The sequence below is a fragment of the Podarcis muralis genome, chromosome 13 (genome assembly GCF_964188315.1).
Source record: "Podarcis muralis chromosome 13, rPodMur119.hap1.1, whole genome shotgun sequence".
Lineage (NCBI taxonomy): Eukaryota > Metazoa > Chordata > Lepidosauria > Squamata > Lacertidae > Podarcis > Podarcis muralis.
In genome coordinates, this window is record NC_135667.1 from 7,208,091 (window position 1) to 7,221,867 (window position 13,777).

The 13,777-nt window shown below is 50.3% G+C and overlaps 1 protein-coding gene across 4 annotated transcripts in view; it reads left to right on the forward strand.

Annotated features, from left to right (window-relative positions):
• The window catches only part of CDH24 (cadherin 24), a 34,392-nt gene that overhangs the window by 14,290 nt on the left and 6,325 nt on the right, over window positions 1–13,777 (forward strand). For 2 of the 4 annotated variants that reach the window (XM_077916906.1, XM_077916907.1), the window contains exons 3-9: window positions 614–908; window positions 4,299–4,418; window positions 7,254–7,421; window positions 10,945–11,135; window positions 12,082–12,335; window positions 12,481–12,617; window positions 13,556–13,677. In XM_077916906.1, coding sequence (XP_077773032.1) covers window positions 614–908; window positions 4,299–4,418; window positions 7,254–7,421; window positions 10,945–11,135; window positions 12,082–12,335; window positions 12,481–12,617; window positions 13,556–13,677 — 1,287 coding nt within the window. Of the gene's footprint in view, window positions 1–613; window positions 909–4,298; window positions 4,419–6,942; window positions 7,006–7,253; window positions 7,422–10,944; window positions 11,136–12,081; window positions 12,336–12,480; window positions 12,618–13,555; window positions 13,678–13,777 lie in introns of those variants that run through there. The other 2 variants (XM_077916909.1, XM_077916908.1) reach the window with 2 other exon arrangements.

The following is a 13,777-nucleotide window of genomic DNA, read 5'->3' on the forward strand; positions in this document are numbered from 1 at the left end:
ATTGGTGGTTACGCCACTCTGGGAAACTAGCCTTGGGAGAGGAATAAGAGGTCTTCCAAACAACACTTGGCACATAGCACACAGGATTCTTTGGGAAAAGCCACGGCTGGTATAAAGTTTTATTATAGCACTTTTAACACAAGGTGTGAAAGTAGCTTTGGTAACCTTGGCCACCTGCCCAGCCCGTCACTTTGATTGGAGCAAGTCAACCAATGGTAGCCAGGGAATGCTTGGCATTAGGGCAGTTCAGCCAATCACCACCAGCGGTTTCATTGCCGCTGCTCCCACCACCACCACCCAATCCGTTACATTAGGACAGCGTTCACTGCCCTGGTGCCCTTGGGAGGTTTTGGACTACAACTCCCAGCAGCCCACCTGTTGTGTATGTTGAGATCTAGTTGAGATTCCCCCATTGCATGGGGTTAGACTAGATGACCCTGCAAGTCCCTTCCAGCGCTACAGCTCTATGATTAATTCGGCTCCCATTAGCCTCAGCTGCGTTTAGGGGGCTGTGCTCCAAAATTCATGGTTGGCAAAGGCTGTGTTAGGGTTATGGATTTAATTTTTTTTTTTTACTGAGTTCCATGTCTCTACTCTCGTTTTCCTCTGACAGCTTCACACCGATGTGGACAGGGGCGAGGGCCGCATCAAGTACGTCTTGACCGGAGAGGGGGCCGGCACGGTCTTCGTGATCGACGAGAAAACGGGCAACATCCACGTCACCAAAACCTTGGACCGGGAGGAGAAATCCCAGTATACATTGCTGGCCCAGGCTGTGGACCGGGCCTCTAACCGGCCTTTGGAGCCGCCGTCTGAGTTCATCATCAAAGTCCAAGACATCAACGACAACCCGCCGGTCTTCCTCCATGGCCCTTACCACGCTACTGTGCCCGAAATGAGCAACGTGGGTGAGTCCAGTGGCCTGGCTGGTGGAGGAACCGCCCTTAGCCGACCCTTTGCAGAGAACCCTTTTTGATAAGATTTTATTGAGCCTTTTCCTAATGCAATAAAAAAAAAAAAACCCGCCAAATTTAAACAGAAACAGAAATGGAAAAAAGAGGAAGGCGAATGCAACATCCTCTCTCACAGGTGGATCTTAACCCTTGTCCCACACAGGAAGAGGTGGACCCTCCCAGCTTTCAGCTGGAACCTTTCCTTTCTTCTCCCTGTCTCCCACCCTGGGAGATCTTCTTCCCTTCCCTGCTGCAGCTGGCGCTCTTTGGGCTGGAAAACATCAGGAGGCAGAGCCAATCTTAAGGCCTCCTCCATGCCCTAAAGTGCTGCGATGCTGCTTTAAGCACTTGTGGCTTCCCCCAGAGAATTCTGGGAGCTGTAGTTTGTTAAGAGTGCCGAGAGCTGTTAGGAGGCGCTTATTCCCCTCACGGAGCTACAATTCCCAGAGTTCCCTGGAAGAGGCCTTGAGATCGGTAAACCACTCGGGGAAGTGTTGCTTATGGGGGAGAGAGTCTTCTAACGACTCTCCGGACTCTTAGCAAACCAAAGTTCCCAGAATTCCTTGGGAGAAGCCATGACTGGTATCATAACGCAGAGCATGAGTCCTACCTACATGAGTCCTTCCTGAGTCCTACAAGGGGCAACACAGAGAATAAGGAGGCAGAGGAAGCTCACAGGTGGGGTCACCCTCTGGGCTGGACGTAAGAACATGAACAGCTCATGTTCTTCCCACAGGTATGGGGTTAGCCTTGTGTAAATATGGCAGGCCATGTGCTGTTGCCTCCTGCATCCGGAACATGTCCGTGTCTGGACCAGGGACCAGGGCACCCTTCCTTTTAATGTCTTCTTGCTTCCCCACACAAGAGCGGAGGGGAGCCACGGGACGGGAGAGGGCTGTTGCACCCGAATCTCGCTTGCATGTTTCCCACAGACATCTGGTTGGCCACCGTTAGAACAGGATGTGGGCCTAGTCCAGCAAAGTAGTTCTTATGTCCATATGAAGGAAACTGGAGGAGGGAAGAGGAGCCTGCAGAGTCTCAGAAATACAAGTTCCTCCCCTTCCTGTTTCTTCTTGGGGGGGCATTATGGGGGGAGATTGCCCATTTTGCTGGGTGCTCCAATTCCTCCTGCCCCAGAGCATACAGGCGAAGCGTTTGAGGTGAAATTGTGGGAGCTATTTTAGATGGCCTCCTGAGCCACCCAAATATCTTGGGTTGGCCCCATGTGCTTTGAAGTGTGTGAATGGCACCCCCAGATGATGATTCAAATCAGAACCAAGCTTGAAGCCAGGTTGCACTCCTCACATGACATTATCCTACCACTGAGATGCTAGATTTCCTGTTGCACACCATGCCCACCAAAGTCCTGCAGGGCCTGACCCTCCCTGAGGATGGCCGCCATTGATAGCCCTCTCCTCCATGAATTGTCCAATCCTCTTTTAAAGCCGTCTGAGTTGGTGGCCATCATTGCTTCCTGTGGGAGAGAGTTCCATAGTTCAATGCTGCACGAAGAAGTCCTTTCTTTTATACAGTCATACGTCGGGTTAAATATGCTTCAGGTTGAGCGTTTTCAGGTTGCATTCTGCAGCGACCCAGAAGTAACGGAACGGGTTATTTCCGGGTTTCACCACTCGCACATGCGCAGACGCTCAACATGACGTCACACGCATGCGCAGAAGCGGCGAATCACAACATGTGCAGATGCGGGTTTCGTTCTGCTCAGGATGCGTACAGGGCTCTGGAATGGTACCTCGGGTTAAGAACTTAATTCGTTCCGGAGGTCCGTTCTTAACCTGAAACTGTTCTTAACCTGAAGCACCACTTTAACTTATGGGGCCTCCTGCTGCCGCCGTGCCGCTGGAGCACAATTTCTGTTCTCATCCTGAAGCTAAGTTCTTAGCCCGAGGTACTATTTCTGGGTTAGCGGAGTCTGTAACCTGAAGCATCTGTAACCCAAGGTACCACTGTATATCCTGAATCTTCCATCATTCAGCGTCCTTGGAGGTCCATGAGTTCCCATGTTCCACTTCTCTTCCAAATCAAAAGTCAGAAGCGCATGTTGACTTTTCGTATGTTAAGTGGACGAACTGCCCAGCCTCAGATAAATCTACCCCCTCTGTGTTTCTGCAGGAGTCGTTGATCTCGGCGTGCCTCCTAACTGGAAGCAGACGAGGCCTGCGACTCACAAAGGGAGGTAACATGTAGCCCAGGCTTCCTCAAACTCGGCCTCCCAGATGATTTGAGACTACAATTCCCATCATCCCTGACCACTGGTCCTGCTAGCTAGGCATCATGGGAGTTGTAGGCCAAAAAACATCTGGAGGGCCACGTTTGAGGAAGCCTGGTGTAGCCTCTTCTCAGGGCAGGCAAATCCACTATGGCTGCGTACACGCTGTTCCTTTAAAGCACATCTGAAGAACGTTCTTTCCCCCAAAGAATGATGGGCACTGTAGTTTCTTAAGGGTTGCTGGGAACTGTAGTTCAGTGAGGGGTGAGCTGCAGTTCCCAGAATTCTTTGAGGTGAAAGAATGGGCTTTGAAGGCAAAGTGTGTGCACAGCCTGTGCCTCTTTATTGGGCCTGATTGAACGCTCGAGTCACACCCCATGCTGGCTCACAGCCGAAATTACCTATTCCCCTGCGGAGGCTGAGTAGAACGAGACAGGGCCAGGGTGGTGAATCATACAGGGACACAGCAGGGAGCCTCCCTTTATGGGGTGAGTACTTTGGGAGGAGGGTGGAGACAGGTACTTTTGATGATTTAATAGTAACTTTTCAGGGTTGCGGGATTGGGAACGACAGCAACCACGCTGCAGCCTGCCAGAGCCTTGCGTCTGCAAGCAGGACTCTTGTGAAGAGGCTTGGAGGAGTTCTCATCTAGCATTCTGTTTGGAGATGCTGCTTTTTTATATTGTTATTTTGGCATTTCACAGTTTGCTCTTAATGGAGAATACATGTTGGATTTTTATGGCTGTTTTAAGATGCTGTTTGCCTCCCTGGGGGGCTCTTGTGAGCGATTTTTAAAACGTAAGCCTGGCAGGTAGTGCAGGTGGTCTTCCTTATTTTTATATTTTTTAAAAACTTATTTATGGTACCTAAGATGGCTTTCAGTGTTTTTTTGGTGAGTTCTCAACTGTGCCGGGTTCTTGCTTTTCAAATGCCTTACGACTTTGCTCTTTTTGACGGGCCTCCAACAAAATAGCAGCACTATGGCCAAGACGGAAACTACGTCTCTGTGCCAACAAGACCCTTCTTGAACTCTGACCTGTGGACTCTCGCAACCAGCATCCTCAATAACCTGTGTGTTTGGTTTTTCTTTTTTCTGTTAATCTGCCCCGTTTCTGCAGGTACGTCCGTGATTCAGGTGACGGCCCACGATGCGGACGACCCGGCCTACGGGAACAGTGCCAGGCTGGTCTATACGGTACTCGAGGGGTTGCCATTCTTCTCCGTCGACCCCCAGACGGGTACACAACGGGGAGGAGGGGGGCAGGTTTGGGGGTGGAAGGGCGATGGTACCAGTGTCGCCCCATTGCGAAGGGAAGAATGCGGCAAGAAGCCAATGTTGTGAGCTCTTGGGGACTGGGGCAAGTTGGCGGATTTGTGATATGCCGTGGAATGCATAGCTGTCAAGTGTCCCTTCTTTGGCGGGACAGTCCCTTATCCCAGCGCCATGTCCCGCTGCTGTCCCTTATTGATGAGGCTTCATTTGGCTGCTGGCTGGGCTTTCTGCCTTTGGCTCAGAGGGGCTCAGAAGTTGAACATACCTGTGCCCGGAAAATCCCTTATTTTGGCTGCTGATCCTTTATTTTCGAGGCTGCTGGTCCCTTATTTTCAAATCTGCAAGTTGACAGCTATGGGAATGGCAGATTGGCTTGGAATCACAGAGATGGTCATCAGAGCTGATGATGGAGAAAGCTTCTTCAGCGGGGAGTGCGACACTCCCTTCCTTGCATTTTGGAACAACTGGTTATTAATAGGCCACCCTTTCTCCACTGGGCATCCTCCAGATGTTTTGAACTGCACAACCATGCCCTCCATATTTGGAGGCTGCCAGGTAGGGAAAGACTGCAATAGGCCAAGTTTTAACGCTTGGGAATGATAGAGCCCCTTACAGATGTTCTATTTATTGGGCGTTTGTTATTTCAATACTGTGCGCACCTGCAAATATTTTGGGCTGACGCCCTGCCTCGCTTCCAACCAGCGCATGCCCTGTAACGTCCTGCCAAAATCCTGTAGCTTTACATACCACCAATGCCCTATTAGTGGGTTGGTTTTTTTACTTCCTTTTTATCGTGTTGCTGCACAGGAGCTCCCCTCCAGAAATAACGTAGTTAACATTGGGGAAGCATTGCAGAATAACATAGGATGATGCATGAACAGTCCAGTTTAAATTCTTTCTGAGGCACTATTATTGCATCAGTGACGCATTGCAGAGCACACCTGCAACAACCCCCCTCTCCAAAATGTCGAGGGGCTCATAGACAGGCCCTCAAATCCAAGCCTATGCAAGTGTGTGTGTGTGTGTGTGTGTGCCTGCCATAAAGGTAAAGGTCCATTAGGTCCAGTCGTGGACGACTCTGGGGTTGCGCACTCATCTCACTCTATAGGCCAAGGGAGCCGGCGTTTGTCTGCAGACAGCTTCTGGGTCATGTGGCCAGCATGACTAAGCCGGTTCTGTCAAACCAGAGCAGCGCACGGAAACGGCGTTTACCTTCCTGCCAGAGTGGTACCTATTTACCTACTTGAACTTGATGTGCTTTCGAACTACTAGGTGGGCAGGAGCAGGGACCGAGCAACGGGAGCTCACCCCAACGTGGGGATTTGAACCGCCGACCTTCTGATCGGCAAGCCCTAGGCTCTGTGGTTTAGACCACAGTGCCACCCATGTCCCAGCTAGTGTGCCATAGGGGAGGTTTAAAGATGCTGTCATGCAGCCTCTGAGTTGCCGCCTTCTTCTCTGCAAGTCTATCCAACCACCAGTGACTCATTTCATCAACCAAACCCTCCATCCGTTTGTTTAGCTTCATGGTCATGTGAACAACAACCTCTGAATCTGTTGGGTCAGCCACCTGTCTTTACATTCATCCAGATCATAGTGCCTCTACCCAGTGACTCTGACCAGCCCTGCTTGGCTTCACCTGTCTCTTCCTGAAGTTTAGTTGTGTGGCCCTGGGTGCCCATGACGTCCGCTCTGTGTGATCTGCCTTGTGGCTGCAGTCAGCCATTTCAGCTCAGCAGTGATTTCAGCTTGTGGAAGCTAGCCAGGGCTGCGTACCTAGCCTAGCATCCCATCCTCGTCTCCAGTGAAGTCTAGGTGGGTTCCAACAAGGCAAGACACAGTGATAACAGCAAGAGCGTTTATTGAACTACATTGCTGGGAAACAGAGGCAAAGCAACTGCCTATATACATTTCTGAAAGCCTGGGCCACTCCCACTCCCAATGTGATTGGCTGTCTAAACTTCCAAACTGCGAATCACGACTCAGAGTTGAAGGGCCAATGGCAGAGGCCCAAATCCTGTAATGTTCTGCGATTGGACAACATGTATTGAATCAGAACACAGGAGCTCAGAAACCTTAGTCCAGACTCAAGCTCAGGCAAACACAGACCACTGAATACATAACACTTCCTTCCCTTTAAAAAAGGTAAAGGTACCCCTGCCCGTAAGGGCCAGTCGTGTCCGACTCTAGGGTTGTGCACTCGATCTCACTTAAGAGGCCGGGAGCCAGCACTGTCCGCAGACACTTCCGGGTCACGTGGCCAGCGTGATGAAGCTGCTGTGGCGAGCCAGAGCCGCACACGGAAACGCCGTTTACCTTCCCGCTAGTAAGCGGTCCCTATTTATCTACTTGCACCCGAGGGTGCTTTCGAACTGCTAGGTTGGCAGGAGCTGGGACCGAGCAACGGGAGCGCACCCCGCCGCGGGGATTCGGACCGCCGACCATTCGATCGACAAGTCCTAGGCGCTGAGGCTTTTACCCACAGCGCCACCCGCGTCCCTTCCTTCCCTTTAGGTGGAGCTAATTGAGATGATGGAAGGGAAATTTGCAGGGTGGAATCTATTTATCATCTATCTATCTATCTATCTATCTATCTATCTATCTATCTATCTATCTATCTATCTATCACCTATATCTATCTATCTATCTATCTATCTATCTATCTATCTATCTATCTATCTATCTATCATCTGTCTGTCTGTCTGTCTGTCTGTCTGTCTGTCTATCCTGGTCCTTCACCCACTGCTCCTTTTGCCACTCTCTCTCTCTGATACTTCTCCTTCTTCCTCCTGCGTTTTAGGTGTGATCCGGACAGCGACCCCCAACATGGACCGGGAAACCCAGCAAGAATTCCTTGTCGTGGTTCAGGCCAAGGACATGGGAGGCCACGCCGGGGGTCTCTCAGGAAGCACGACCGTCACTGTCACACTGAGCGATGTCAACGATAACCCGCCTCGCTTCCCTCAGAGTAAGTTGGGAAGGGGTAGTCAGCAACAGACCTTGGTTCTTTCTATGGATGTGGCCGTATTTTCATGTGCAGGGCAGAAAGGCTGGTGTGGGGGAGGCTGTGGACAGGACATGCCTGCCACTTTATTGGGGGAACAGAGGATTTTAGAGGTTGACCAGAAACTTCAGGTTTTAATAGAAAGATGGGATTGGACCTGAGTTTGCAAAGTAAAGCAAAGGAAAACCTACAAAAGAAAGCAACAATTCCTAGCCTCCCTAGCCACTTTTTCGTTTCCATGTTAGTTTACTAAATCTGGGCCGCTAGATAGCTCAGAACATTGTTGTTGTTGTTGTTTAGTCGTTTAGTCGTGTCCGACTCTTTGTGACCCCCTGGACCAGAGCACGCCAGGCACTCCTGCCTTCCACTGCCTCCCGCAGTTTGGTCAAACTCATGCTGGTAGCTTCGAGAACACTGTCCCACCATCTCGTCCTCTGTCGTCCCCTTCGCCTTGTGACCTCCATCTTTCCCAACATCAGGGTCTTTTCCAGGGAGTCTTCTCTTCTCATGAGGTGGAGCCTCAGCTTCAGGATCTGTCCTTCCAGTGAGCACTCAGGGCTGATTTCCTTAAGAATAGATAGGTTTGATCTTCTTACAGTCCATGGGACTCTCAAGAGTCTCCTCCAGCACCAGAATTCAAAAGCATCAATTCTTCGGCAATCAGCCTTCTTTATGGTCCAGCTCTCACTTCCATACATAACTACTGGGAAAACCATGGCTTTAACTATACGGACCTTTGTTGGCAAGGTGATGTCTCTGCTTTTTAAGATGCTGTCTAGGTTTGTCATTGTTTTTCTCCCAAGAAGCAGGCGTCTTTTAATTTCGTGGCTGCTGTCACCACCTGCATTGATCATGGAGCCCAAGAAAGTAAAATCTCTCACTGCCTCCATTTCTTCCCCTTCTATTTGCCAGGAGGTGGTGGGCCCAGCTCAGAATTAAGGTCTTGCTAATCAAAAACGTTGGATCTGAGCTGTCTACCAGCAAAATTGTCTTGCTTGGTTCTTAACTTTGTTAAGGAGAGGCAAGATATTTCTGGGACAGGTTTTGCAATCTAATTGGATGTTTTGTTTACGGTTTAGCCTCGGAGCCTAGCATATTAAACGTTTTTTAATGTAACCACACACAAAACAGTAAAGCACATAGAAACGCGGCTCGTGCGCTCACAAGGAAACCTGCGACATCCTCAGACGTTACGTTATCCTTGACGCTAACGATTGTTGAAAAATATGTAACAGGCGAACAAATACTGTAAATGTTTTAAGAGCGTGATTATGAATTAATGCAGGATGTTGCAATGTCTTCCTTTCATATTCATGATGTGTGAAGTCGTAGGGTAGAAGGAAGATCAGGAAAGGAGACTACGTTTCTTGAATAATGAAATCTGGCCGGTCTGTTCATGGTAGTCCACTCACCCTTTCCTGCTTCTCACGTTGTCCCAGTTTAGCGGGGCAGAGGACTGAGCAGGGCTGCTTGGAGCACAGCAAGGGTGCGCACACTGTACCTTTAAAGCACATTCAAAGCACATTGCCCTCAAAGAATTCTGGGTGCTGTAGTTTGTCAAGGGCTGCTGGGAAGTGTGACTCAGTGAGGGGTAAACTGCACTGCCCAGAATTCTTTGAGGGAGGGGAACGTGCTTCGAATGTGCTTTCAGGGTACAGTGTGTGCTTAACACAGTCTGAATCAGTGGCTGCCACTTTGTAGTGTGTATATGGGGTGGGTGGGGGGTTAAAATGACTCAAGTCAGAGGCGGCACATTGAAACAATGAATTCAAGTGACAGGAAAGGACATTCCGACTCAACATCAGGAAGTGCTTTCTGTCAATAAGAGCTGTTTGATAGTGGAACGGTCTCCCTTGGGAGGTTGCAGATTCTCCTTTCTTAGAGGTTTTCAAGCAGAGGTTGGATGGCAATAATAATAATAATAATAATAATAATAATAATAATAATAATAATAATAATAAATTTATTATTTGTACCCCGCCCATCTGGCTGGGTTTCCCCAGCCACTCTGGGCAGCTTCCAACCAAATATTAAAAACAATACAGCGTCAGACATTAAAAACTTCCCTAAACAGGGCCGCCTTCAGTTGTCTTTTAAAAGTAAAATAGTTGTTTATTGCCTTGACATCTGCTGGGAGGGCGTTCTACAGGGTGGGCGCCACCACCGAGAAGGCCCTCTGCCTGGTTCCCTGTAACCTCACTTTTCGCAGCGAGGGAACTGCCAGAAGGCCCTCGGCGGTGGACCTCAGTGTCCAGGCTGGATGATGGGGATGGAGACGCTCCTTCAGTTCTACAGGACCGTCTGTCTGTCATGGATGCTTTAGCTGAGATTCCTGCATTGCAGGGGGTTGGACTAGATGGCCCCTGGGTGTCCCTACAATTCTATGATTCCATGACTCTATGATTGGGTAGTCTTCAACAGAGAATTGCTGTGTACATTTAAAGCACACGCACACACACAAAATCCTGGGAACTGTAGTTTAAGGGTGCTGGTCAATGCAGCTCTGTGGGAAGTCAATTACAGTTACCAGGATCCTCTGAGGCAGGGAGAGATGTGCTTTCAATGTGGGCTGTGTACACAGCCTGCTTCTGCTAGTGCAAGGATTTATGCTCATGCAACAGAAATCCCCCTCTGTCTCCTGTCCCCACAGTCACTCTGAAAGGTTCGGGCAGCCCTTAGGATTTAGGGTGCTGGAGATGCAAAGAGGTTGAGGGAACCTTCTTTCACATGTGGTGGACTTGTAAAAGGGTAAAAGAGCATTGGGAAATGATCCATAATGAATTGAAAAAAATGTTTAAAAGTACTTTTCCCAACACACACACAAACACCAGAGTCCTTTTTGTTGGGGATAATTCAGACTCCCAGGTGTCAAAAAAGGTTATTTATGCATGCTACTACTGCGGCCTGTGTTTTGTTAGCCCAAAAATGGAAAGCGAGTGAGTTCCCAGCTAAAGAACAGTGGCAACTTAAGCTGACAGAATATGCGCAGCTTGCAGACTTAACATATAGAATAAGAGAACAAGAAGAACAAACGCTTAGAGAAGATTGGAAAAAGTTTATTGAATATATGGGGGCAAATTGTGTACACTTGAAAACTTTGGCAGCCTTAAGATAAATTCAACTGTGTGAGTAACTTTTGATGGATGTAATAATGGGATACTGAATGGTTCAATTTCCGTAAAATAGGCAGGGATTTATGATATGCAAAATGAACCGTGGAAAGAGAAGAAGGGAAGTTATTGATGTTTTAAGGATGTTTAAATGAGTATTTTAAACTGTAAAACAGAAAATTTAATAATAATAATAATAATAATAATAATAATAATAATAATAATAATAGATAGATAGATAGATAGATTTAGGGGGACTTAGGGGGAGAGGAGTGGGAAGGTTCTGCTGGTTAGCCAAAACTCCTTGCTTTGTTGGCTGCCGCCCATTCTCTCGCATACACACACCTGTTTCCCTGCACTTCCTTCCCATCCCCCAGGCTCCTACCAGTTTTCCGTGGTAGAGACTGCACCTCCCGGCTCTGCCGTGGGGCGGTTGCGAGCGCACGACCCCGACGAAGGGGAGAATGCTCTGCTGGCCTACAGCATTCTGGACGGAGGAGATGGGGCCGAAGCCTTCGCTATCCACACCGATGCGCTGGGGCAGGATGGGATCATCACAGTGAAAAAGGTTGGTGGAGGCACCCCCAGTCTGGGGGTACCTTGGAATTAGAGGGGCTATGATCCTCCTTCCTTCTTCCCAGGGTCCACCCCTCCATTTGCCCCGCAGGCAGCAAAAGATGGGAGCTGTGAGTTCTGAAGAATTCAACAAGTTCATGGAGGGGAAGACCACTGATGATGATTTCATATATTGAATTTATATACCACCCTATACCTGGAAGTCTCAGGGCAGTTCACAGAAAAGATCCCAATATATAAAATCAAAATAAGAACAATAACACCCCCCTCAAAAGAGTCACATTTTAAAAAGGTATGTTATGTCAATCAGGTCAAAGGCCTGGTTAGAAAGGAACGTTTTTGCCTGGCGCCTAAAGGTGCCAGGTGAATTTCGCTGGGGAGAGCATTCCACAGATGGGGAGCCACTGCAGAGAAGGCCCTGTTCTCGTGTTGCCACCCTTTGGACCTCTTGAGGAGGAGACACATGAAGAAGGGCCTCAGAAGGTGATCTCAGGGTCCGGGTAGGTTAATATAGAAAGAGGCGGCCCTTGAGGTAGCGCAGTCCTGAGCCAGCAGACCACTTTTATGTTCTGATGTCCTTTAAAGCAGTGGAATAAGTCCTAATGTCCCAGCAAATGTGGTCACCAACAGGATGCTCAGGAAAGTGGGTTTGATGAGACCTGGAACTGGCTGCTGAGCTCTCAGCCTGGACTGAGCGATACTGAATACTCAGTAGACGATGACTGACAGAGGCTTCCAGCCTTGCACCTGAGTTGTAGCTCCACGGCCTGCTTTTCTTATTTCCCTGACCCACGCTAAGAAGTGACCCTGACCGTCACTATTCCGCTTCCGCAAGCATCCCCATTGCTGTCTTTTGACACGGGTCTCCCCGTCCCATAGAGCTCCCCTCCCTCTTTCCCTCCGGTTCCCCGCTCTAACTTGCCCAAACCCTCCCGCAGCCCCTCGACTTCGAATCGCGCCACTCGTACACCTTCCGCGTGGAAGCCACCAACACGCTCATTGACCCCCAGTACATCCGCAAAGGCCCCTTCAAGGACATGGCCACCGTCCGCATCACGGTGGAGGACGCCGACGAGCCCCCGGCCTTCTCCCGCTCCGACTACCACCTCGCCGTCTACGAGAACAGCCCCCCGGGGACCCTGCTGGGCAAGGTGACAGCCGTGGACCTCGACTCCCCCAGCAGCGCCATCCGGTAACGGCAAGCGGGGGGCCGCAGGGGTGGGGTGGGGACTGTGCGGATTAGCATCTGCCCGCCTTGTGTGTGAAAGTTACAGTTGCTCCGTTTGTACCTGGTTGCCACGACAACCTGATGCCCCAGGTTCCCCCCCATCTTCTAGATACTCCATCCTGCCGCACACGGACCCTGAGCGCTATTTCAGCATCAACCCTCAGGACGGGACCATCCTGACCTCTGTGCCTCTCGACCGGGAGCTCTTGCCCTGGCACAACATGACCGTGGTGGCAACGGAACTTGGTAAGGGACAGGTGGGTTTGGGGAGGGCCAAGTAGGTGGCTCTGGGATGCGGTGGCAGGGTTTGGGGTATTCATTTGCGGGTCGGATTCCCCCCCGTCGACGGACACCACAACCAATGCTGTTATTCCGCAGTGTGCAATATATACGCTTATTTCCCAATGGGCAAATATTTACTCATTGTCTCTCTCGCTCTCTTTCTCTCTCCGTGCATCGTTTTGCATGCGGCTGCCATGGCTGCCTGCTTGGGATGCACTTCCTCCTTTGCGCCACCTGCCTCACGCACTTTGCTCCTTTCTGCCATCTTTGTCCCATGTGGCTCCTTGCTTGTCGTGATCACCGCGCACGTCTGGCGTGGCGGCGACACACTTCTCTGCGTGCGAATTCTGTGGCCTGCATGCCTCACTGTGGCTCCGTTTTTGCATGGTTGTATACGTCGGGCGCAATGTGGCTGCTTGATCGCATGCATCTCCCTACCCCCGTGTAAACGCGGCACGCCATGCGCTGGCTCCTCCCTCCCCTTGGATCTTATGGGGCTGTGTGTGTGTGCTCTAAAATGCTGCATTCGCATGGGTGCCAATTTCTGTGTACCTGCCTTGTGTTCATTTTTGCGCAACCTCCTAACTACCCCATCTGATGGTCCGCCTGCCATGCGCTCCTATGCCCCCTCTTTGCCTGCTGTAATCTCTCTGATCCTATGGCTTCATATGCACACTTGTCACATGGAACTGCCCTGGCCTCGGGCTTCTGATCTGTACGGCTTTCCCCCTTTTGCAACTTTAACATTTTTTAATTTGGGGGATCCTGGTGAATTGCCTGTTGCGTGTCCCTCTGTGTCGCCTGCATTCCATTCCCGGCACGTCCCGCGTGGCTTTTCCTCGGCCGCCTCACGCTGTGTGTGGGCTGTGGGCTTCTCCCCATCCCCCCGCTCTTGCCCCCAGACAGCCCCACACAGGCCTCCCACGTCCAAGTGGCCATCCAGATTCTGGACGTCAACGACAACCCGCCCCAGCTGGAGCACAGCTACGAGCCGTTTGTCTGTGACAATGCCGCCCCCGGCCACGTAAGTGCTATCTGGGACCTGCTACGGGTAATAACGCCCACCGGTTTGGCTATTGGGGTGGAGCTAGGCGGCACATATTGTTATAGGAATGTACTAGATA